The 26,945-nt window shown below is 32.3% G+C and overlaps 2 protein-coding genes across 2 annotated transcripts; both read right to left on the bottom strand.

Moving 5' to 3' along the window:
- Positions 1 to 9,423: 9,423 nt before the first annotated feature.
- LOC143079803 (uncharacterized) lies at positions 9,424 to 17,014 on the bottom strand. Its single transcript, XM_076255393.1, has 4 exons — positions 16,927 to 17,014; positions 14,002 to 14,082; positions 12,424 to 12,510; positions 9,424 to 9,802 (listed from the first exon to the last, which is right to left on the bottom strand). Exons 1-4 carry the CDS (start codon positions 16,965 to 16,967, stop codon positions 9,709 to 9,711), a joined length of 303 nt encoding a protein of 100 aa, XP_076111508.1. The 5' UTR covers positions 16,968 to 17,014; the 3' UTR covers positions 9,424 to 9,708.
- A 1,859-nt stretch (positions 17,015 to 18,873) lies between these two features.
- On the bottom strand, positions 18,874 to 20,165 carry LOC143078604 (uncharacterized). The gene is made up of 2 exons (XM_076253460.1): positions 19,333 to 20,165; positions 18,874 to 19,009 (listed from the first exon to the last, which is right to left on the bottom strand). The coding sequence occupies exons 1-2, from the start codon at positions 20,124 to 20,126 to the stop codon at positions 18,874 to 18,876; spliced, it is 930 nt and encodes a 309-aa protein (XP_076109575.1). The 5' UTR covers positions 20,127 to 20,165.
- Positions 20,166 to 26,945: the final 6,780 nt, after the last annotated feature.

Raw genomic sequence — 26,945 nt, forward strand, 5'->3', positions numbered from 1 at the left:
TTTTAACAAGCAACACTGATTTTTAACAAATTAGATAACTAATGGAATGATATCAAACGTTTTACCTACCGAATTAGACTATTTACCGGATTTGTAATCACATAAGCAACACGACGGGTGCCACATGTGGAGCAGGATCTGCTTATCCTTCCGGAGCACCTGAGATCACCCCTAGTTTTTGGTGGGGTTCGTGTTGTTTCTTCTTTAGTTTTCTATGTTGTGTCATGTGTACTATTGTTTTTTCTGTTTGTCTTTTTCATTTTTAGCCATGGCGATGTCAGTTTGTTTTAGATTTATGAGTTTGACTGTCCCTTTGGTATCTTTCGTCCCTCTTTTATATGTATATGTTTATATTGCATCAAATATCGTCGGCGTTCTTAGGATGACATCTCAATGATTAAATAGATTGTGTCTTATTTGAATACACACTATGTGCTGATGCATTATAATGAGAGTATGATTTTCAAATTGTTTCTGTAGGCCTTTGTGTAAATGGAATACATGTTTCAGTGTGTTCTCAAATACGAATATTAATCTGTGTACGGTATATGTCTGGATAGCACCACATACCTTTATACTGTACGTGTCTTCTTTGGACTAAATCTATTTTATTGGCAACTAATATTATTGGTCGGTCACTATCGATTTCATTGCGTAGATGATAAAGAAGTTCCTCTGCTATTATAAATTATTCACGATTGTGGACGGAGAATACAACAACACATGCATCAGCCTGTCGATCTATTTTGAGTTCATTGTTCTGGAATTTTATAGATATGTTCCATGACTTTAAATAAACGTACGTAAGGATGTACTTAGGTGAGGTTTGGGAATATGTGAGTTCGGAATCCTTGCTGTTTTTCCATACTATGCAAGGTAAAATATTTTGCCCTATAACACCTATTTATTTTTTTACATCAGACTTAATAGCTCATAAAAGGTCATTTGACAAAATTTAAGCAGATTCTTAATTTTCTTTCTTTTGATTTGAGACCCAAATAATACCAATACAAATATAAGGTGTAAAAGTCAGAGTCAGCCATTTCCCGCCATAATCTATAAATCAAATATCTCGAAAAGGAACTCCATAACCTATCATCATTTTTAGCTTTTTGTTATCCTTAACTAATACTCTTCAAGCTTAAAGAGTCAATTTTGATTTCTTAATTTATTACATTTTACCTCAGATCACCTAAGTACATCCTTAAGAAGGGTAGAAAACACCTTAGGGAGTTAACTGTTAAAAATTCAGCTGATTGCTTTAATAACATATTAATAATGAAGTAATATCAAACTGTTATATATAAAATTAAATTATTCCTGTATATTGTGTGCGCCAATTTTCTTGTAATTTTTAGATTTCATCAATAGGTCAATGCAAATATTTTGTCAATCTTCTATGAAAATAAAACAAACAAAATATGTAAACTTTTACTGTGCGTATTACTCTGTGTTTTTTTTCTACATTGGCTAGAGATATAGGAGCAGGGTTGAAATCTCAAAAAATACATATTTATCCCGCCACAATTTTGCGCCTGTCCCAAGTCTGAACTTTATTAGTCTTATGGTTGTTACTTTTAGTTCATTTATATGTATTTCGGAGCTAAGAATGACGCCATTATCATTAAAGTACTACACATTTATGTTTAAGGGCCATTTAAAGCATGCCTCTGGGCGCGTAATTTACTCACTGTATTGAATACTCATTGATAGCTTTCGGCTATGTTCTGCTCTTAGGTCGGGTTGTTGTCTCTTTGATACATTCCCAATTTTGATAAATTTACTTATACATGGTGAATCCATTAATATATTTTGAATACATTAATATCCGTACTACATGCTTTCGGACTCGGAAAATATCGATTTGCATTCTTTTATTTAAACAGAGTGTCCAAATGCTACATCTATAACGAAATGCATTTACTAGTATAAATAATATTTTTTATACACAACAGTCTGAAGAAACTTATCTGTTATGGTTTCCTTGCTATCTATATGTCATATGAACAGCTATTTCTCGTGTCACATTTAATATAAGTGTAAAATGGTATTTCGTTTCATACTTGTGACATTTTACTTTTATATTCTATAATTACTTTTGAAGTTGTAGAGACAACCGGAAATGGCCCCCTCAAAGATGTTTACATTTGTTGATGTTCTGCCACATTTGTAACGCATTCTTGGTTACATATGAGACTACGCAAGCCTGTTTTACTAAATGTCACTAGGTAAAACAATATTTCTGTAATAACCAAGAATAGTGGAAGATAAGACCTCCACAAAGTATAAAATGCGTTAGGTATTATGGTGACATAGTGATCTTCAAAATATTAATTTATAACTATATCATCTAAATTTCATTTTTAAAATTATCCAAAAATACTTTTGAATGTTTTTTATATTTTCTAAACAGACTATTGTAAAATATTTGTTTCAACTAGCGACAGCAATACCTAGACAAATTTCAGATAACTAACGTTAAAACATATCCCAATTTTGACCTTACATATCGGTGATTTGTTCAGTCTGCGTGAATTATGTTATAGAGTAAACCAAAAACATCAATAATTTGGTTCATAATTTGATGGAATCATCCTCAATGTTTTGATGTTTAAATCAGCGTGTATGGTTCTTCAAAAGTTAAAATATGCGATAACATTACTGACCTCTTATATCGGTGCTTTTGTTTAATGTATTTTGCAATCATAATGCATCCCATTAAATATTTAAATTGTAGAAAAACGCATTGTAATTATTTCAAAACTGAATTTTTAAATGTAAAATTAATTGTCTGTAAAATGAAAGCAGCTTGCGCAATGTATATGTGTGCTTTGGAATAAGTAGTGTGATATCATCTTTCTGTATCCGCCTTTATGAAATGGCACAAAATATAGGTCACCGATGAGATAAAAAGATATTTCAATCTTAATGCCAAAAAATGGCATTTTTCCACCAAAGGGGGATACTTTGGAGCTTTATCAATGATATATACATTTTAAAAGTCATTAGGGGCCCAAACGAATTGATTTGTTTGGATAATTTTTGTAACATATGATTAAGTAACAACTAATAAAGTATGTAAAGTAATAAACAAAATTTGTAACGAAAAAAAGATGTTTAATTTTTTTCTGAAATTTTTGTACCCTCGAGCCTTCTCATATATATAATTAAGTTAAACAATCGACGAGACATTTTTTACTGAACCATTCGGAACATTTTATTTCATAGTTTCCGAGTAAGCAACAACACTCAATCAAAGTCATCATGGACGAAAACCTTAGGAAGAAGAGTTATATGAACCTCGAGATATAAACAGAAAGACGGGAAATACTAAGGGATATTCTAATATGACGTGTCTTTCGCTTTGTGAATAAACCCATGCTCTAAATATAATAAAACTAGTTTGCACATGCGTATATTGACTATTGCAGAGTAATGAATTTTATCACATTGGCATGCATATGCATTTATATATTTCATTTATTTAAAACAATTCCAAACTCTTAAATGCTGCACATGTTGTTACTAATTCATTTATTATGACTGTAATGTGTTGCAACTCGAAATTGACAAAAATGACCTAGATCCGACAACCGTTAATGCTAACTCTTCAAAACTCACCCCTCTAACAAATCACATTGCCAGTTGTTTGCTTGTTTACAAACAAAAAAGGAAGGTACACGGAAGAGCCTACATAAACGCTCTACACTTAGTACACATCGGACATAAAAATTACCTTGATTGTCACAATCAGAATCTAAATAATTGATGCAAGCTATACTTTATTTTCGTTTTAACAGGGGTAGGCATTATATTCGTGTATACTAGCGGTCGGACAAAAATAATCACGAACATAACATGCATAATGCCTATCCATGTTAAAACTACAATAAAGTATAGCTTTGGAAAGGTTGGAAACGTTCTAATGCCTAGCATCCATTAGATATATAAAAGTTAAACGCATTTTGTGTTTCAGAAAGATAAAATCTCTATGGGATTTTGAAGGGCATTTGTTTTCCTTCATGCATAAGGTGTAAAAATTAACTAAGTTGTGGTATAACTTTGAGATGCTCCATCAGGTAAAAAACCGGTTTGTATTGTTTTCATTGCCCTTCATGGACAAGAGGCATCTTCACAACTACAGGTGAGTTAAAGAGTTTATCTGAGTTAGTGGGTGGACAGTATCGGGTTTGGTTTTTTTTTCACCTTCTGCAGAAAGGAAAAAAAAATGCCCATCAAAAACCAAGAAAGATTTTATCTTTCTTAAACACAAAATGCATTTAACTATTATATATCTAGTGGATGCTTTGCCTTAAAACTTTCCAAACAGCACAGGTAAGTCTGTACACAGAGTAGTTTTTGAGGTGAAAATATGGCCATATTTGTCCATTTATTATGATGAACCTTAACTGAATCTGGTATACATGTATCTATTAATGATTAGTTTAACGATGAATGCTCAGTAAAAGTAAATAGTTTAACGTACAGCCGGTTTGTGTTATCCTCGCCGTTTTCGTGTTTACAAAAAGAAGTTCCGTCAACGTCGTCTATCGGGAAAATAATTACTTCAAGAGCCGCTAGCGAAGCCCTTTCACTTTCGCCGTACCGGCCGATGGAGGGAGAAATCAATATCCTTGAGATAACAAACGTTCATCTTTAAATATATTCAAATCAAATAAGAACTATTTATTGTAATATTCAGTTTTTGTGATTCTTCGCGACGTAATATTTAGCATGATCAAACACACGGTAATGCTAAATTGCAAATTATCATTTCAAAAATGAATCTTCATTTGAAATTATAAGCCTGTAAATGCAAGGCGATATATGCTAACCTTTCTTGTGTTTCTTTTATCTGATATCTTTTGATAGAATAGATGTAAAAAAAAAATACAAAATAACTATCAACTATTGGTATCGCAAAACATCTTAAAGTGGATCATTTTTGTTTAATATATATCAATGATATATCTTCAAAAAAAAATGAATTGTATGTATAGTATAATAAATAGAATATACTCTATAAATAATACAAAAATCAGTAATAAAAACTATATTTGTTTCAATATTAGTGCAAATTAATCTATTTAATTCAAAATAGATTGTCTAGATTTATAAGTATAACAATTCTGGCAAACGTAGACCGACATTTATTATTTTTGTGTGTATTTTTTATAAGTCACCTCAATATGAAGCAGATATGATATGTCGTCGTAGTGACGTAATAGTTTAAATTCGTTAACAAATCATCGAAAGAAATTATCACTAAATCTCCCCAAAGATTATGTGTGAATTATATTAACCATTTAACGTATTTTCCTTCACAGTTAACAGATTGTTTATTGGATAATGTGGGTGCGAAATGTCAATTTTTTCTAAGAGTTTTAAATATCTTTCATGTCGTATCTCATTAGCAACTAAACAATAGTTATGTAAACGAAAAAAATATTAGAAGCTCTCAATAAATATGGACCAAATTAGAAAAAAAATGATAGAAGTTGATTTTAAATGGTAGATTGTTTGATTTTAAACTAACTTTCATTATCAATTTTGTAATATATGTTGTTATTTTTCGGAATATCCAGTGAAACTATCTGGCTCTTCATCGAAAATGAATGAATGATTAAAAATTTGAATTTCTTTTTTTATGTTCACAATATGATTGTATAAAATCAAAGAGCTCTACAATTTGTTCTTACTCTCTTACAGAATCGTTTGAATATAAAAATAACAACATATATTACAAAATTGTAATTACCATGATTGTAAGTTACCTCGATCTAAAGGAGATTTAATATCTCGTATTGGTGACGTTATAGTTTAATTTCGTTAACAAATTATTGAAAGAAATAATCCCTCAATCACTAGAAATAACAAAGGGTTCCCTCAAAGATAATGTGTGAAATTCAGGATTATTTTATAATAGAAAAATGACACTATTTAATACATTTTACCCAACATTTAACGCGCGTCTGGTGTACTAAATTATAATCCTGGTACCTTTGATAAACTAATTAAAAGGTTGTTAGTTGGATAAGTGTAGGTGCGAAATGTCACATTGATTAAGCTTGTTCCAATATTTTACTTTGTAATCCTAATTGTTATGTAGCATCAGTAGAGGGAACGGTAGCCATGTAATAGCATGGAATGGTACAAACTATCAGATCAGAATATCCAGTGAAACTATCTGGCTCTTCATCGAAAATGAATGAATGAATAGAAATTTTAATTTCTTTTTTTATGTTCACAATATGATTGTATAAAATCAAAGAGCTCTGCAATTTGTTCTTACTCTCTAACAGAATCGTTTGAATATAAAAATAACACCATATATTACAAAAAGAAATAAATTCGACTCGACGATGTTATTTATACAGTAAATAGTTATCAAAGGTACCAGGATTATAATTTAATACGCCAGACGCGCGTTTCGTCTTCATAAGACTCATCAGTGACGCTGAGATCAAAATATTTATAATGCAAGTACAAAGTTGAAGAGCATTCATGATTGATGGCATAACATTCAAAAATGTTGTGCCAAATACGGCTAAGGTAATCTATTCCTGGTGTAAGAAAATCCTTAGTTTTTCGAAAATTCAAAGTTTTGTAACAGGAAATTCATAATAATGAGTAATTGGTTTACTGTCTACCTGATTACATTTAATTTTCACGATCGTTCCAAACTATACAAAAAGGAATAACCGTTGTATAAAAATAACCAATGGATGTAAAACAATTCAAAAGAAAACTAAAGGCCAGACTTACGTTAAAAAAAAAGAAGAAAAACAAAGTCGACAAACACCGACTTAATACAGGCAAATATAGAAAGTGGCGGGGTTAAATATGTCAGAGAACATTTTCTATTGCGCTGTTAATAAATACATTGTCATTGTTCAGGAAAAAACAGTCAGATATCTCTACCGTTATCCGTGTAACCTTGGTATTAATATGATAGATACCATACAAAATAGTATTTCTGTTGAATGGAAAATATGTGGCCGAAAATATTTTCTTGCAGATAAGTTTTGTTAGCCAATGTCTATGAACATGCAATATCTCTGGAGAGGAGTAGCTTAACCAGTTTCGCTTATAATGACTTATTTGTAGATCTTAAATGTATATGTTGCTGATAATTTTTTGTCACTTTCAAAATTTCAGGTAATGCATGTATAGCTTTAAAGATATTAAGTATATTCGCTAAAGTTGGTAAAAAATTAATAGTTCCCAACATGATGTGGATTGACGATTTCGGTCATTTATTGTTTTCATCTTAATTTTTCTACTATTATTGTAACACGTGTTGATGTTATTTATTAACAAAGCATGAGGAAAGTAAAAGGTTTATTAGTTTACAGATAATACCATGCCTTTTCTGTAATGTCTGAATCCTCTGTACAATTGTGTACACACACTGATAGTTTTTCAGCTTGAAATTGTAGGGGACATGAAAACAGTGAAGGGCAGGGCATTTGTTGAATTTGAGGTATTGTGTATTTCATTTTTTGTGTATTTTTTGTGTCTTTCATTTTTTGCCTTTTTTTGTGGACATTTATCACGGACTAATACATTTATTTGCTTGTATCTGATACTATTGAAATAATATAATGACATTTAAAAAAACCTTTGGAGTAAAACTTTAAAAAAAACTTTAGAATGACTTCTTTTACATTTTTCTTTGAAGTGCATGTAAACTAATATATATCACAAACCCCTACCTAAAAATCTCAAAAATATAATATGACGAAAGTAAAAGATTATCCAGGCCCCTTACAACACACAAAAATTCTATGCAAATAATAGTTTAAATTTACATACTACAGACTGTATCAGTTTTACAGGATAGAGAATAATGGACCAAAAAAAAAATAATACAGTAAGTTAAGCTCACATTTAATGAAAAATTGTGAAAATAAAAGGACTATGGGGAGGGATTACCACCAGGACACTGTTTTAACTCTATATGTGCCTGTCCAAAGTCAGGAGTTGGTAGTTCAGTGGTTGTCTTTGGTCCATATTGGTCATTTTTTTCCTAAATTGTTTTAGGCCGCTTGTTTTCTCAATGGAATTGTTTTGTTATTTTTATTTCAAAGCTTATTATAGCCTACAGCATTTGTACAATACGGTATATTTATATCATTGTTGAAGGCTGTACAGCTGCCTATAATTGCTCATATCAGATAGATTTGTAACTTGGAGGATAGTTGTCCTATTGGCAATTATACCACATCTCTTTATAAATTTATGTGATAAAATACCAACAACAGAAATGAATGATGTACAGAATAAAGAAATCATTCAATTACAGAAAAGATTTAGAGCAATTTTCATGTAGCTTACAAGAGGATAATTGTGTTTTAAGTATAAAAAAGTGTCCTCAAATATTAAAGACATATTTAATGGCACTCATACTATAATTTTAAGAAAAACATTAGTTTAAAAAATTACAACAAACCATTATAACTATAATTTGTCCAAAGCACTTTCCTTGATTTACCTTCACCAGAAATGCTCAAAGACGTATATTTGTAAGACAAAATTCTTAAAACTGTTTTAAACAGTTGAAGAGCTATCTATACGAAGTCTAATTTCAAAGCCAGTATAATGTATAAACAACTTTTAAAGAATTCAACTTTGTGTTATTACTAATATAGTTTAATGGTGTTTTTCATGCACAGTTGTTTTTCAAATAGTTAGTATCAGCAAAAATAAACAAGTTCTGGGTTGAATATGAAATAATACCAATAGTAGATGTCACCTGTTAACTACTCTTTAAGGTGCACCACTAAACGGTGTATTTTGGATTTGCTTGTCTATTCATGGGTCATAATCACACCTGAACTTTATCATTATAAGGGATTGGCCCTAATAAATTCCAGTTGTTGAAAGAAAATAAGGACAGTTTGAAATCAGTAAACTGTGCACCTCATGATCATCATTGCTTTTCAGATGACAATACGAAAACTAAAAATCGAGGCTTAATATAAGGCTTAGGTTTTTCAATTTTTTTAATTTGTTATCCTGTATGAAGTAAAAACAAGGCATCAAATAATTTAATTTTGTAAATAACTAATATATAAGAAATTACAACATTCCAACACTTTTGTTTTCCACATGATAAATATTGGTAAGTATTAGCAAAAATTGGGTAGATGGGTTCAAACAGAATTGTTTTGGTTGAAATACAGAAAAAAACTTTGAACCTTATAATCAGTATCATATTATCAGATGACCAAACAAAAAAAAACAGGTTTAAAATAAGGTGTAGGAACTTAATTTCAGTCACGGACCTGCGATTGTGTTGTAGTTTATTAACCTAAAAGGACCAAATACAAATTGCCAATTCCATTGAAGGTCAAATGAGTTACCTTAGATCTTATTTTCTTTATAATATTGACATTTATAAACGAAAAAGAAAATAGCACAAAATATCTGATGCTTTATTTGACTTCAAAATCACATCATAATGAAAGCATAAAGAAAACTGTAGAATGTATTTCCATCTATATCTCCTTTCTAGAAACATACAAACAAACGATGGACGCTGGATAATAACCTATGCCATGTTGGCATTGGCCCACATTGCCCTTTTAAGAAGGAAAGGCAAAAACAATTCATGTGATGACTTATCAATCTGATTCATTCTTTTAACCATCATAATAGTCCTTTGAAAGCAATTCCTTCTCCTTCACTGTTATGCAAGAGCATCAGCTACATGCAACCAGACCGAGTTTTGTGGTTTACTAAATCTTCCCTTGTTGCATAGACCCTTCTACATACACAGCTAAACATCGGTAACTGAGCACTGAAAAATATAAATCTTTTATAAGAACAGATATATTTCTAATCAGTAATATATTTGATAAACTTGTTTGCATAATTAATGATAAAGCAGTTAAGGAAGTTTTATCAAGATATAAGCAGACATTTATAAATTTTGAAAAAGATAACAAAGCTGAAATCACAATAATTATCTTAGAAAAAAAACTCTTGCAATTTTTGATTTTGCACATGTCAACTTAAATCAGACATTAAAATTGAATTCTTAAATTAAAAGCTCAAATAACAGTTTAAAGTTAGGCCAAATAAAGCCCCTCTTTAATACAGATTACAAACCAGGGTTTCCGCTGGCGGTCGCCATTTTCTCAATTTGCGAAAAAATAATAATTGTAGCGATAAAAATTCGTCATTTGCGAAAGAATTTGGCGAAAGAAATATATATAACATTTGTTTTCCTCCATCTTGTTTATTTACTTTTTTTTGAGTTTCTCGGACTTTACCGTATCAGACTATACTCGGAATTTACCTTGACCTCATTAAGATTTGGACAGAAAATCAATAATCAGCTGATTGCATTTTATAGCTATCGACAACAAAGGACTAATTAATAAAGGTGTTGATTGAATTGTTTGACAACATGATATGGTTAAATGGCTTCCACTAAATGTCACATACATAATTTATTTACCACTTTGTGACGCACGTGTTTGAAGCAAATTTTTGACGTCTCCTCTCCTTTTGAAAATAGTTTAGAAAAGAAAGCTGTTGTGACGAAAAATGTTCAAAACCAAGAAAATTCTTTGATTTAAAACTTTAATTATCCATTTACTTAATATAGGTAATTGATTAGGGAGACTACTTTAAAGTCGTTTGAGTGACACACGTCACGGTTTCAAGCATAGTTTTATGTCTCAACTTTTTCATTTATGATGGTCAAGAAAAGACAACTGTCGTTTAATATGAAGAAATATATCCAAAAGGTTGGGAACAACCCCTCGAATGAGAGTAACCCTTCAATGTAATGACTACACATAAAATGAGGGATCAATTTCATGTGATAAAAACTTTTGTTTTGTTGTAAAAACCACTTCTTAGTACATAAGGGCGAAATCATCTTATTTAAGAGAAGGAAAGGGGGAGGGGGGGGGGGGGGTGGGGGTAGAAAAAAAAGATAAATTTTAAACTAAAAATATATTTATGTTACTTGGCGAAAAAAATAATAAAGTGGCGAAAAATATATTGTTTTGGCGAAAGAGGTGGCGAAAAAAATAATTGACCCAGGGGAAACCCTGTTACAAACAAGTATGTAAAAGTTTCACAGTCAATAAATAATGACTGAGGGGTAGGGCCATATATTTTCCAATGAAATAAGTCTGAGATATAATCATATAACTTTATACCAAATACCATTGACTACCTTTTGTGGTTCTACTTAAACTAACCTTGTAACATGTAAACTATGCATATTTTCGATTTTAAACGACCATCACTGAGTGGATGGTGTCAATTATTTCATTGATATGGGATTAACAAATGCTTATACAAATACATAGTGGTACACATATCTATGACTTGCCATAGTGGTTCCCCTCAAACTGGCCTGAGAACACATTTATTTCGTTAGCCATTTCTTGAAGACAAAAAATGAAAAATTTTCAAATCCCAACTCAATAGTATGATAGTATTTACTTAAAACTCATAACCCAAGTTTCATCCCCCTACTTGCTATTTTAGGCAAAAAACATGATGAAATAAATTTGAAAGAGGTATGAAAATGACTGCAATGAAATTCACTGTCCCAATAAGAACTATTATTTTATATTGAATTTTAAGTGACTGTCATACAAGTGAGAAGTTAAGCTAGCTGTAAACCAGGTTTAATCCCCAATTTCTTTATAAAAAATGCCTGTACCAAGTCTGGAATAAATATAACAGTTGTTATCCATTCGTTTGATGTGTTTGAGCTTTTTTGATTTTGCCATTTGATAATGGACTTTCTGTTTTGAATTTTCCTCGGAGTTCAGTATTTTTGTGCTTTTTCTTTGTAGACAATGAAAATCAAAGGACGATAAGGACATAAGTGTAAACAAAGAGATATTTTTAAGTCTTTAGACAATGACTGATTGGGTGGTGTCAAAGAATCACCATGGACAACTGCATACCAACCACATTGACCTACCACTAGTGGTTCCTCTTAAACTGATATAATCATAAAGTAATCCATTGACGAAGCTGATGTTGCAAAATTAGAACAGAACAACATAGTTTCTCTCCTTCAACTTCTTTGAGCATGGTTGAGTTGAGCCACAAATGATGATTACTTATGTTTATATTCTACTCAAACCTTTTGAAAACAAAATGAAAAGAAACTATCATCAAGTTTCATTTTATTTATTTTTTAACTCCTTCTCAAGCATTTAAATAATTTGTAAACTGAAATCATCAAAATCAAAAAGCATTAACAAAAAGGTTTTTTATTGTAGTATGCATTAAATTTAATATGAAGTAAATACACCCCAGTGATGTTCCTCTGTTTCGAATTCTGTACTTCTACAAATGTTAAAATATTGCATTTTAAGGGTGTAACACAAATGAGATGTTCTTGATTATACAATGTACTTCCTTTTAAAATAAAATTTAACATACTTTGTTGACACACTTTGACCTCCTTCCCTTGCAGAATGGATTGCTCTGGATAATTTTTTAATCTCATCATTTTTCTTTTCCAGGTCTCTATAAAAAATGCAAAATAAAAAATAGTTGATATTTTTACATACATCAATTAATGCTTTCTCTGCAGACCTGGGGTAATCAAAAATGTAATTGTAATTAGCTGTAATCAATCACATTCTGTATGTGTCTGTCTCAAGACAGAAGCCTGTAATTCAATGGGTGGAGCGTGTTGCTTTATATAAGTTTTTCTTGATTTTTTTTTACATAAATCAGCCCAATTTTATTATTTGAATTGTTTTACATTTGTCATTTGGGGGCCTATTAAAGCTGATTATTTAACTCATTATAGAAGGCCGTACAGTGACCTACAATTGTTAATTTCCGTGTCATTTGGTCTCTTTTGGAAAGTTGTCTCATTGGCAATCATACCACAACTTCATATTTTTATATCTTAAATCACTTATTACATTGGTGATCATCAGGGTCTATTCATCATGTTTATTTTTTGTCTTTAGAGAATTTAGTGCTCCTTTTTATCCCTAAATATTTTTTTTAATTGGTGTCAAATCGACTTTAGATATATATATATATATATATATATATATATATATATATATATACGTCTGAGTCAGTGACAACCCTAAAACAGATATATCCATCGGATCGCCATCAATGATGGTGATACATGGCTGTGTACATAATGTATATACAACTCGTCTAAACATCAACCCAACAATGTTAGATCTGTAAATTTGCTTTCGCAAATTTTTGGTTCTTCCCTCGCCGGGATTCGAACCCATGCTACTGTGATATCGTGACACCAAATCGCCTGCACTGCAGCCGTCCCGCTAGACCACACGACCACCTGGGCTCTCAAAAAAAGAGCTTTCGCTGGCCATGTGTTACCTTTCCACGTCAGTTTTAATCTAGCGGCGTACTACAGTACATGATATATAAGGCATGAAGATGTTATTGTTACAGATCAGCTAAATTATCTAGGGTTGTCACTGACTCAGACGTACTTATGAATATAATTATTTTCTGTGACTGTATCTTACATTAATTTGTAGGATCCTTTACTATAGATAATTTAGCTGATCTGTAACAATAACATCTTCATGCCTTATATATCATGTACTGTAGTACGCCGCTAGATTAAAACTGACGTGGAAAGGTAACACATGGCCAGCGAAAGCTCTTTTTTTGAGAGCCCAGGTGGTCGTGTGGTCTAGCGGGACGGCTGCAGTGCAGGCGATTTGGTGTCACGATATCACAGTAGCATGGGTTCGAATCCCGGCGAGGGAAGAACCAAAAATTTGCGAAAGCAAATTTACAGATCTAACATTGTTGGGTTGATGTTTAGACGAGTTGTATATATATATATATATATATATATATATATATATATATATGGGCCTGATTGACTCAAGGCAGATGTACTTGAAAGCCCTTTAGTCATGTTAGATTACAAATGACATACATGTGTATGCATGTTTACATAATTCTTTATATTTCAGCCAAGAATACATTTCTATTATAGCATATACATACTTGTTCAACGTTTTAATTTTGTCTGCAAGTTTTTTATTCTCTGCATCTTTCTGGTATGTTGAATTTTTCAAGTTTGTGTATCTACAAGTTCAATTAAAATAATAAATAATGTGACAATATTGTAATTTATGTGTCATTTAAACATAAGCATCATATTCTTTATTCCAGAAATATTTATACAGCTGCATGTATAAGCAAGTTTCAGATAATTGTGATTTTAGGTAGATGTCAGTATTATTTTGGTAAAGATAAACAAATTTATGTTAGGCACTTACAGATACAAAAACCAGATTTGTTTGGTTGAAGGAATGCCTATACAAACATTGACACTGTGATAAAAAAAATAATCATGATAATAGGTACATGTGAAATGAAATTGCAGGTGTTATGTTATAAAAAGCTTGGCCTCACATGTTGATATGTGACCTTGAACTTTGACATACAAACCCCAAAATCAATAGGCTACTTTTTCTTCTCATACATGTACCTTTTATCTGTATAAGTTTTCTTCTAATCAAGCAAGAGAAACAAACATTGCGATCCAGAAATATATATATTTTTTTATTTTCTAAGTATTGGTGATTTAATTTTGACCCTAAAACCCTCAGCTGAATGTACGAAAAGCATGTGAATGTATGACTAATGTTTTCAACGATGAAATATATAAATGAGACTATGAATGTGAAGTAGAACATGTTGAAGTCATATTCAAAACATAAATTATTAAGAAAACAATATCTAAAGGGTCCATGAAAAACCTGTCACAATACTTGGACACAATATTCTAACTAAGAGCTGAGCAAAGTGAGTCTTTGCTTTTTCTCCTAAATGTGTACATTGTATGTAGCAAATACCAATTGTTTAGTCTTTGATTTGACCTGGTCAGGGTTTGAACTCTCAACTGCATACACTTATAGGTCAGCATGCTACCACTTGACCACCAATGTTGGGTTCCATAACATTACAAAATTATGAGAAATTAAGTTCTAAAATATTAATGACCCTTTCCATGTCTCATCAACAATAAATAAAAATCCTTACCAATTTGCATAAAAGAGGGACGAAAGATACCAAAGGGACAGTTAAACTCATAAATCTAAAATAAACTGACAAAGCCATGGCTAAAAATGAAAAAGACAAACAGACAAACAATAGCACACATGACACAACATAGAAAACTAAAGAATAAACAACCTGAACCCCACCAAAAACTAGGGGTGATCTCAGGTGCTCTGGAAGGGTAAGCAGATCCTGCTCCACATGTGGCACCCGTCATGTTGCTTGTGTGATAACAAATCCGGTAAATAGTCTTATTCTGTAGGTCACATTCATGAAAGGGAAGGGGATTGTAGTTACGACGTAAGGATCATAAGATATATACTTTCATTGGTTTCTATTATGCTATTATGTATTTTTTGTATTAGTAAACATATGCTTCAAGCAAGTTTTAGGTTATTGCTTGTGAAGAAAGTATACATTCATGCATTATTATTGCACTCAGATCTAACAAATGACAATATTTTTTTATATCTAAAAAGTAACAATATTTTCATGAATTTTTATGACTTTGATAGATACTGAAACTTTCTAGTTCTAATTCAAATTTGTTTTCATTTGATTCTTGTGGGTCAAATAATGTGTTATAAAGGCTTCTTCAGCATATTCAGAATCAGGTGTTCAAATTAGCGGTGGTCCGAGGTCCGCGACCTTCCACTTTTGCAAGCGGACCTTCGTTTTGGTTACTAGCTACGCCCGACGGACCTTCGATTTGAAAGAAAATAAAAAATAACTTCGCAGACCTTTTTATCAAAATTTCCAAATAAACGATCTCAAAATAAATTCTCATCTTTATTATTCATGACAGCAATATTCATTTTATCCAACCGCTAATTTTATACCGAAAATCGTTAAAAAGTAATTTGTAAATCCGAGTGAAATCGTATCTGACTGACAACATCAACATAGAAAAACAATGGATGCCATATATAAACCGGAAATGAAGATAATTACAATACCGGATCAGTTTCCGGGACGGATAAGGGTAATTCCGGGTTTGCCGATCAAATACAATAAAAAAAAATAATGTCAGGCTTGAAGTTGTGACAAAATACATCTAAGATTATGAAATATAATCACTAGAATTGAAAACCAAAAGATATATGGAAAAGAAAGAAAGACCAGAAAATATTTTAGGTTGAAACTCAAAATTACTTAATAAGTTTTTTAGTTGACAAATTTCCATGTCAACATCCAATACAATGTGACAGCATTTTTCTTTTATCATTAATACATGTGGATATGACATGCAGATGTTTTTAAAGTGTAAACAAATTACTGCAATTCCAAGGGGTAATTTCTCCTCAATTTTAGGGGCCTGTAAATAGCTGGAAGTTTCGTACTTTATTATCAAAAATAGTGCAACTAGATATGATACAATGTAACAAAGTAACAAGCTCTAGTGGACTTTTAAAATCGAGTTGAAGTAGTGTGAGCCCTGAGGTAATGATATGATACAATGTAACAAAGTAACAAGCTCTAGTGGACTTTTAAAATCGAATTGAAGTAGTGTGAGCCCTGAGGTAATGATATAATTAGTAATTAATTACTAATCTTGGTTACAACACACCTACCAACAGTGACACCCTACCAAATAAAAAAAAATAAAGATAATATGAATTCATAATATACAAGACAATTATATTTATTAGTTTATTGAACATATTATACAACAGTGACACTGACAATGTAACAAGATAACCTAACACCAAAGGCACAATAATTTTGTATCTTACTGTGTTATAAAATATTTCAAGTAAAAGTAGGACCTGCAATTTAGGTTGTGGACCTTTCAGTTTTGAGTGTCAAAGGTCCTGGACCTTCCAGTACCAAATGTTAATTTGAACCCCTGAGAATCTCTTTACATACTTTGACAGCATATTTAGGCTATCTCGTTCCAATGACAACATATCATTTGATAACTTTCCAAGTTCATCATCTTTTTTCTCTAGGTCTCTGTCAAAATCAAACAAAACTTATATTAATGATAATCCAGGAACACCATTGAACATTCACAAAAGTTTTTAATGATACCAAATTCTTGTATGCAAATTTTTCTGTATAAACCATGTAAACCATAAACATTTAACATTGCTCATATAACTAAATACAAAACACACATACAACAACATACAACAAGTGACCGTGTGAGCTACAGCTCACTGATGATACCCCCACAAAATATTTTGGTGAACAGGATGCTGTAACGTTGAGTGACGAATCTGAAAACGCATCACTGATTTATATAAACCCTGAAACCAAATTTTAGAAATCCTTGTATTGTAGTTCTTTATAAAGAAGCTACAAAAACTTTTCAACTTGGCTATCATTTATACAAGTGTTCGGTAAACAGGAAGGATGTTGAGTGATGAATCTAAAAACACATCACACTGTATAACTGACTTATATAAACCCTGAACCTAAATTTCCAAATTTCCCTTATGATTCAGTTCCTGATCATGCTGATAAGATGCAATGAAAAATATTCATTTGACAGATGGACAGACTGATTGATATACAGACATCTAGGTTAAACAGTATACCCCCCCCCCCCCCTTTTTTAAAGAGGGGTTAAATTTTTAAGTGGGGTTATAAAAACAAATAGATACTAGATTTGTAATTGCCAGCAATAACGGATGGCACCCTCGTCCCCCCATTGCCAGGGGAGCGGCAGCCATTTTGGAAATTCCAAAGTGAAAGAGTGCATCTACACCTGCAAGTTATCATTTTTGCAAAATTTCATTAAGTTTGGAGCATTTTGAAATTTTGGACAATTTTGCTGTTTCCATGGTTACGGCGGCCATTTTTGAAATTCCAACTTCAAAATGCAACTCCGCACATGTCAGTCACTATTCCTGTAAAGTTTCATCCAGTTTGCAGCACTTATTTTTTTTTGGAAATTTTGAACTGTTGTGCTGCAACCATGGTTACAGTAGATAATTCCAAAATTCTAAAAGCAGACATCTCATTGCTACATGTCATGTTATATATCAGTACAGTTTTATTGACTTTGGTGCACTACTCTCTGAGAAAATGCTGATTTTATGTATTTTTCCATAGGGTCAATGCAAAACTTGGCCCTAGTTTCCATGACAACGGCGGCCATTTTGAACTATCCAAATATTGTCTTGACATCTTGGCATACTGGAGAACATTTTCATAAAGTTTCATCCAGTTGGATCTTATAACGAAAGAGTTAGAATTTTTGATATTTTAGCTGCTTCCATGGTAAAGGCAGCCATTTTGAAAATTCCAAAGTCAAACTGGAAATCAGCACATGCCAGTTAACATTCCTGTGGAGTTTGTTCCAGTTTGGAACACTTTGTGATTTTTTTCGCATTTGTGCTGTTTCCATGGAAACGGCGGCCATCTTTTACCATTCCATAGCAAGGTGCACAACTTCAAGTGGGGTTCCTCATTATAGTTGAGTTCCATAAACATTGGTCTGGTCAATTCTGAGAACTCGCGCGGACAAAATGCAGGGGCGGATGCAGGAATTTTCGAAAGGGGGGTGCTAACCCAGGGCACCCAGGGCAAAGGGGGGGTGCAAAACATATGTCCCGATACAAATGCATTGATCGGCAAAAATAAAGGGGGGGTGCGCACCCCCGGAACCCCCCCCCCCTGGATCCGCCACTGAAATGTGTGGAAGAAAAATAAAAATAAGAAAAAAAAGAAACGTAGAATAACAATATGTCACCCCAACTCCGTTGAGGGTGCCATAATTAATATATACATTCACATCTTATCTCTCATAAAACTGTCAACAAGTCAAAGTTAGGAATGGTCTTATCATGCTTGCGTATCTTTAAATTATTACTTTTTAGTGATAAATTGGTCTTTTCTTTTTTGTAACATAATTTCTAGTTTGTACCTTTGAAGTTCCCACTTAGTGATTTCTGACTGTAAATCTTCAATTTTCATCTTCTGAACAGAGCAGTTTTGACATAATCTGTAAAAGAAAGACTAAATTGAACAAACACAATGGTCTAGAAAAACTACAATATTAATATCATACTACTCTTGAATAAACATGATGATTGATTGATTGGTGTTTAACATCACTTTCAACACTATTGTGCTATTTATTGATAGTTGGTACCTAATAACAACCTAAAAAACCTTGAATCTGATTTTCACAGTCCAACTTTATCATGTTTATACATGTACATGTTATATGACATGCACTTAGAGCTAGTGACCCCTAACCAACTTTTTTTCAATTTCAAAACTTTCATCCATCACTTCAATGGCTTAAAAAAGCATCATATTTACCTGTTATCAATCTTCGATTCCATATAGTCCTGAACTTCTTGATATAAGAATTTATCTTTAAAAATTGGAACTTGTGCTTCTTCGGGTTCTTCTGGTATATTAACCAATGTTTGAATATCACTGTCAATTGATCTATAACTTGAATAAAATGTCACATCATGTTTCTCCAACAAAACATTCTCCAGTTCTGATAATATTTGTGTGTATTGCTTATGAACTGAGTCTGTGTTGTCAACAAATGCTTTTAAATTTTCTTGCTCATTTTTTTCATTGTCCTCTACTTCAGTTGCTTTGATACTTCTCTTCGATTCTATACAGGACTGAAGATCTTTGCTGACAAATTCAATATGTTCAATACATTGTTTGCTCTTAGAATGGAGTTGTTCAAAGTGAGTTGTCTTGACTTTTTCTTGCAGGGTAGATATTGCATCAATTTTCAATTTTAATTCTTCAATATTTTCTTTTGCTTTTTCTCTTTCCTTTACTACAATTTCAGTTATTTCTGAGAAAGGATGTGTATAATGTGTAGATGTTACGCACTTACTGCAAATAAAAGTATCGCATTTAACACAGTAAAACAGGAATTCTTTCTCGTGTTCTAAACAGTGAGACTTTTTGTTGACAGTTGAAAGATCTACTGTATTAATATCTGCGACTGTGTGTCCACTTAGAGCTGGAATCTTACCGTGATTATTGCGACAAACTGTGCATAAAGCTTGTTGGCATTCATAACAATAATATGCTCCATTCTGTTCATCACACAGTGAACATTTCTGTGCCGAAACCTGTGCCATTTCAGAGGAACAAATAATTACTGGGGAAAGAAACTATAGATACTACGTTAAGAAGTACGTCAACTTTATCTATGTATTATCCTCCTGCAAATAAGAGCACCTTCATATGGATGTTATACCCTTAACTTGACTGAGTCTCTGACTCTTACCACAGGATAAAAATTCAAACTGGAGTCAAAAGTTGGTTATGTGAAAAATAATAATGCACAATACATGTATATATTTTCTGAGATATGTTCCTGATATAGGCTACCCTACTGGTCCGGGCCAGGTTAAACAAATATTTCATTATATGTATTGTAATTTGCGTTATTTTTACATTAATTTTACAAGTGTACGATATGGAACTAGTAATATGTAATAAAACTTTTTTTTTATATTTACAATATTGCATAATTTCAAATTCTTATAGTCTATTTCAAGGTTACCCATAATACACCGCGCGCTGGCGGAGTTCCGGTTAAATGTAAAGAAATTGAAAAATTATACAGTGTAAAATGTCTTCCGTTAGCAAAAAAAGCGTGTCAACATTAATCCAACCTCTTCCATTAACACCACAAACTTTTAAAGACGTAAAGAATTTAAACTTGAGGGACTTAAAACGCCTCTGTATTGATGCAAACATAAAAACTGATGGTGTTGGTCGCAACTCATTAGAAATCTTATTATGTTTTGAGCTTAATATTTTGACATGTGGTAACAGCGAAAAAAACGACTTTTGTATTAAGGAGCCAAAGATTGAAAATCATTTGTTAGATAAAAAGCAGCTACTAGAATTTCAGCAATTATCCCCAAATTATCTTTTAAAATTGCCAGGATGGACAAAGCAGGTGCCAGATATAGACCTTGACCTGTCAATGGTAAAGAAGTACCTATTAAACTGTCAAGTGTCTGATTATGATAAAACCTCATTACGACAGTATAAACCAACTAGAGCATATCAGCACCTGGATGCTAAACACCTTAATAATGTCTCCTTCAACCAAATTGTTGACAGTGACACATTTTGTGCTGTAAAAGCCAGCTGTTTGCCATCACAGAGTGGTGAAGAAGCAAAGACAAAGTATCTTCACATAATTATGGATCAGCACACATCAGAACCATACGGTGCATTTTGCACTTGCACAGTTGGGTAAGCTAAACTCTACAATGACAGTTTCTACAAATCCAGTATGTTGTTTTGGAGCAAGTTTTTTTCTGGCGCATTTTTGATGGAATCTCTCTAAGCAGCCATCACAACTTTACCAGTGATGTGGCAAAGTACAACGGCTCTGTATATTGCTTACCGTACAGTTCCATTCTGCACTATCCTACTGTATTTTTACTCTTGAGATGTTTATATTGTCGTCCAATATTTTTGTTTGAAGTAAGTGCGGTTGTTTAAATACGTCAAGTCAATTGCTTTCGCAATTGATGTTGACATTTGCCGACAGGTTAATAATAAAACTGGTGGACACGTTGCTTCGTATGTTTGACGTCATTAACTGTACAAAAGACACAATATAGAAAACCAAAGACTAAGTACATGTAACACGAACCCCACAGACAACTGGGGCGATCTCAGGTGCTCCGGAAGGGTGAGCAGATCCTGCTCCACATGTGGCACCTGTCGTGTTGCTCAAGTTATTACAACCCCGGTATTGCTAAATAATGACCCCAGTCAGTAATCTCTATATGGATTTAAAGTCTTCAAAGAACAGTCATTATTTATCAGCTGAGGGGGTCGGTGCATTTTAGGGGGGGGGGGTCATTGCCAAAAATGTCTTACCACTGGGGGGGGGGGGGGGTTACCATAAAAAAAAATATTTTAACTAGGGGGAGGGGGGTCATACAATAAAGGTTTTTATGTCTGTATATAAATTGTTGACAAAATTGAAATTAGTGTACGATCTGTGAAATAATGTCTGTTTATTAAATCTTTGATAGTGTAAACTATAAAGCACCAGCAGGATATGTCTAATTTCTCAAGGGCAGTGCATCTGATCACTCCTTATCACAGTTGTGTAAATTTACAATCAATAGATTAACTACGGAAGCCGATAAGGGCCATTCAAAAAAAAAAATTTATGTCGTAATTACGACATAGCATGTCGTAATTTCGACATAACATGTCGTTATAACGACATCACTGTGTCGTAATTTCGACATAACATGTCGTTATTACGACATCGCTATGTCGTAATTTCGACATAATATGTCGTTACAACGACATCGCTATGTCGTAATTTCGACATAACATGTCGTAATAACGACATAGCTATGTCGTAATAACGACATCACTATATATATTAAAGAATATGTATTATGATTGCCAAGACACTAAATGACACAGAAATTAACAACTATAGGTCATATCATAATGCCCCCAATAACTAGAAAAGCCCCCGCATAATCAGCTATAGAAGAGGGACGAAAGATACCAGAGGGAGAGCCCCCGAAATTGCTGTGTGGCAGACAGTGTTATTAATTAATTATTAGCTCCCTTGGTAAAACTCCAAATTCCATATTTAATGTATTTCATTGTTAAATAATTTACATGAATCTGAATAAGTATATATCTGTTAATTGCATAGCTTTTGCTATTTGAATTCATTGATTAAAAATATTTATTTATATTGTAAAGTTTAATATTTGTATCGTCGCAAAATCTTTGGTCACCTTCTTTGGTTACCTTCTGTGAGAAACTTATATATTTTATAGATCCTGATTGGACGTAATAAGTAACCAACCTGGGACTATGAGGACTGACCTCAAGTCCTATCAAGGCGAACAAAGCTTTCCACCTCTCATTAAAGAAGTGCAGAACTCCATGGTTTGTTGTCATGAGGGTGAATGGACGTATCGATTGCTTTGTATTTACTGTCAAACGATGGGCACGATGTTCCTAAAACACGACATTACACATAAAAAGCGGCGTCGAAGAGGGTTTTTGATTAATTTTTGCAAGTTTTATTTGTTTTTTTTTATATGTTGGTTGATTTATTTATTATATTACAAAATTCTGGTTCTGTTCGTTTTGTGATGTCATTTTATCATAAATTACCTCAAGTTGTGGAAATCTATTTAATAATGTTTACCCTTTAAGTTATTTCAACTAAAAATGCATTACTGTCGCAAGTAATGTGGGAAAGAAAGATGGGACGGAAGTAGATATAGAAAGATGTGGTACAGTTTTCCATAAGAAAGATATTTTTTTTTAGATGTACGAAACTTTTATCATATGATGTTTAACTTTCAAGGTGCATATCATCTAGCTATCTGTCATTGTAAAATTTAACTCAACCCCAATACAAATATATCTGACACTCTGCAAGTAAATCGAACATTTTTACCCTTGGTTAAATTTGAATAGAATTGTATTTTCCCTGGTACATAAGTTGTCGAAATACACCCCTTCAATTACTTGAACCTTGGCTTGAGAATTATTTCCGCGCAAGTCATCTATAGTGTTTAATTTCTGATATACATTTTAAAATATAGTAATCTACTCCTGGATCGTCCGCGAAAACGGCTTAAATAATCCCGGGTTTTTAAAATTCGATGAAACGGTTTTCGTCGCTGTTTGGGATTTGTCTTTCAATTACTAGTACCTCCATTTCATGCACAAGTTTATATTGACGAAAAGTTCCGGTTTCGCTAGTACAGGAATTAATTTCATCACGACAGTTATAACATGAATAGCAGGACAAATCGCGAAGTAAAACACTCCGTGAACTAGTATAAGTCTTTTAATATTGGTGATTGCACCTTACTGAAGTGACGACTTTAAATGATCTATGGAGTACTTCCACAATATAAATTTCAATTCGAATTTTACATTTAGAGGACTGTCTTGGTGTCTAAAATTTGTCTTTGCAAAAGTTGGACGAAGTGTTTTTCCCCATTTCACCATTCTTTTAAATAAATCGTTAAAAGCTATAAACGATTAATAAAAATTACAAAATTTAACCTGTGTCGAACCTATGTCCCCGGGTGGAGTCTATAGCAACATGCGCTATTCTTTTTTTTCGGCAGCAATCATCAACCTGTTTTTCCAAATTTCATAACACGATTTGTTTTAATTATCATAAACATTTAATTGAAACTTTAGCACATGTAACGACGGAAATAAGCGTCTTTCGAACTTTCGACGTTTGGACAAATTGGCTACTGTTTTGTAATGTGTGGAAGCATTTTATTCCTTTAAGACCCAAACATGTAGTTAATAAGAAAAGAATCTTGGCATTTTTTACTCTTCGTGTATCTAACTTTTGTTTTGATTAATTATAAAAAATACGCGTTAACTGCTTTGAAAAATGAAATATCAACTTGGACGAAATGGCTACCGTTTGAAAAACGACTGTGTAGAGAAGATTTTATTGAATCAGCAATATTTGAACTCACGAACAATAAGGCAAATATTTGTACTTTTGTTAGATATTATTATTGTCTTACTCTTTTTATTCATTTTCTGCTACTTACAAAATTCACTTTCAGTCGTTGAGATAACGAAAAACGTCGTTGGACATTTTTCTTATTCCCGCTTAATATGAAGCCACCGAGTCAAATAAAATTTGGCAAAAATAACGGCTTTAACGCCACAAAGAACCGACACCTGTCGTTGTTCCTGCCAAGTATCAAGAAGATCAGAGAATAAGAAATAGGATCACTATACATAAGATTTAAAACAGTTTTTCATAAATGTAACGTTGGACATCCGGTTTTTTTCACATAGCTTTGCTAATCTAATCATCAAATATACTAGATATTACTTAGTATATGATCAAGAGCTGTAAAAACATAATTTGAAACATATATTGAATTTGTTTTAATATTGGTTCGTGTTTTCTAACATTTTTATTTTGTTTTGCGGATGAAATTTCGAAGATTCTGTTTTAAATCCTAAAGGTTGTAGGAACATCGTGTCCAACGTTTGAAAGTCGAAAGAGAGCAATCAATACATCAATTCACCCTTATTACACGAAGGCATGTAGTTAGAGCTTGTTTATAGGTAGGACTATATGTCAGTCCTCATATAATTCCACACATATTTGTTCGAACAAGTAGAAGGTTTATAAGACCTTGACTGACTCTGCATCACTTCCACCTTGAAGGACTTAAATAGGATCTATAAATTATATAAGTTTCTCACAGAAGGTAACCAAAGAAGTTGACCAACGATACAAATATTAAACTTTACAATATGAATAAATATCTTTAACCAATGAACTCAAATAGCAAAAGATATGCAATTAACAAATATATACTTATTAAGCATCATGTAAATTAATCAACAATGAAATACTTTAAATATGAAATTTGGAGTTTTACCAAGGGAGCTAATAATTAATTAATGTTAACACTGTATGCCACACAGCATTCCGGGGCCTCTCCCTCTGGTATCTTTCGTCCCTCTTTTATAGCTGACTATGCGGGGGCTTTTCTAACTATTGGGGGCATTATGATAACATATAGTTGTTAATTTCTGTGTCATTTAGTGTCTTGGCAATCATAATACACATTCTTTTATATACATAGCGATGTCGTTATTACGACATAGCTATGTCGTTAAAACGACATGTTATGTCGAAATAACGACATAGCGATGTCGTTATAACGACATGTTATGTCGAAATTACGACATAGCGATGTCGTAATAACGACATGTTATGTCGAAATTACGACATGCTATGTCGTAATTACGACATAATTTTTTTTTTTGAATGGCCCTTATCGGCTTCCGTAATTAACAACTGTATGAAACATTTCTCCCTAGTTTTGACCACAGGAAAAAGTGACTTATAAACTTCAAGAATTCTGGACATGCATAATTAACTTTCTATAGTCATGATAGTGTTTAAATCATTTTGATGTGATTCTTGAGATGAAATGGGTGTGTATATTTAATTATTTTGATGAAAGCAAGGATGCATGTTATTTATATGTTTGTCACGTGGTTACAAAAATAGGTATACTTATTTTATGAAATTATTACAAAGATATAATTGAATAACAATAAAAGATGATCTCGATATTAGGTATTTCCCTTCTGTATTCTTTAATTTTTAAGGTAGTATTTCTCTATTCTTTAGTATTTTTTGCTCTTTTCTCCTTTACTTTACATTTGAACACCAGTGTCCTTTAGCTGTTCTTTTTTTAATCTTTTTTTTGGGTCCATTTTTCTGTAAATTTTACCCATTCTCCGATATTCTTTCCTATCAAAATTTCAGACCTTACTAAAACAAAATACTTGATGGGCACCATGGCATTCACACATGATACTAAAACACTATATGATTTGGAAAAAGAACAAATATATTCATCTTGGGCCCCTAAACAAAAATGTGTACTTGTTCAGAGAAAATTGATAACACACTTAACTATTAAAACATACATCTGTACAAAACAAAGAAAGGCCAGAGGTTCCTGGCTTGTTTCATATTTCTTTATCTCAAATAAATCATGTACATATTTAATCAAGAAAGGACAAGAACCATATAATCAGTGTTATTTTATTTGCACTTCCTAAATCATTTGTACATTGGAATCCTGACCCCGCCTCCCCCCTCATTCATAACTAGATATTTTAAGGCACAAAGGTTAAAAAAAAATAAGATACAAGGGCCTGTGCTTGGAATTAAAATAACAGACAGTATTGAAAGTTTATCTACCGGTATACTGACAAAATTTGTAGAATTATAAGTTGCAGCAAAATAAATTAATAAATTGGAACATACAATTTTTTGTATATTTTTTCTATTTTTCTACATGCACGTGTCAAATATTCCTTTTTGAGAAACAAAAAACATGAAGAAAAGCTGTTTGTTATACTCAGAGTTT

Source organism: Mytilus galloprovincialis, chromosome 6 (assembly GCF_965363235.1).
Source record: "Mytilus galloprovincialis chromosome 6, xbMytGall1.hap1.1, whole genome shotgun sequence".
NCBI classification, from domain to species: domain Eukaryota; kingdom Metazoa; phylum Mollusca; class Bivalvia; order Mytilida; family Mytilidae; genus Mytilus; species Mytilus galloprovincialis.

Excerpts from the sequence above, each read along its gene's own strand:
- LOC143079803 (XM_076255393.1), bottom strand. The coding sequence starts at position 16,967 with ATGTTGTCATTGGAACGAGATAGCCTAAATATGCTGTCAAA. Across the intron at positions 12,511-14,001 it reads AAAATTAAAACGTTGAACAA|AGACCTGGAAAAGAAAAATG; the intron begins GTATGTATATGC and ends CATTTTTTATAG. Across the intron at positions 9,803-12,423 it reads GGTCAAAGTGTGTCAACAAA|TGCTCAGTTACCGATGTTTA; the intron begins GTATGTTAAATT and ends TATATTTTTCAG.
- LOC143078604 (XM_076253460.1), bottom strand. The coding sequence starts at position 20,126 with ATGGCACAGGTTTCGGCACAGAAATGTTCACTGTGTGATGAACAGAAT. Across the intron at positions 19,010-19,332 it reads GAATCGAAGATTGATAACAG|ATTATGTCAAAACTGCTCTG; the intron begins GTAAATATGATG and ends TTTCTTTTACAG.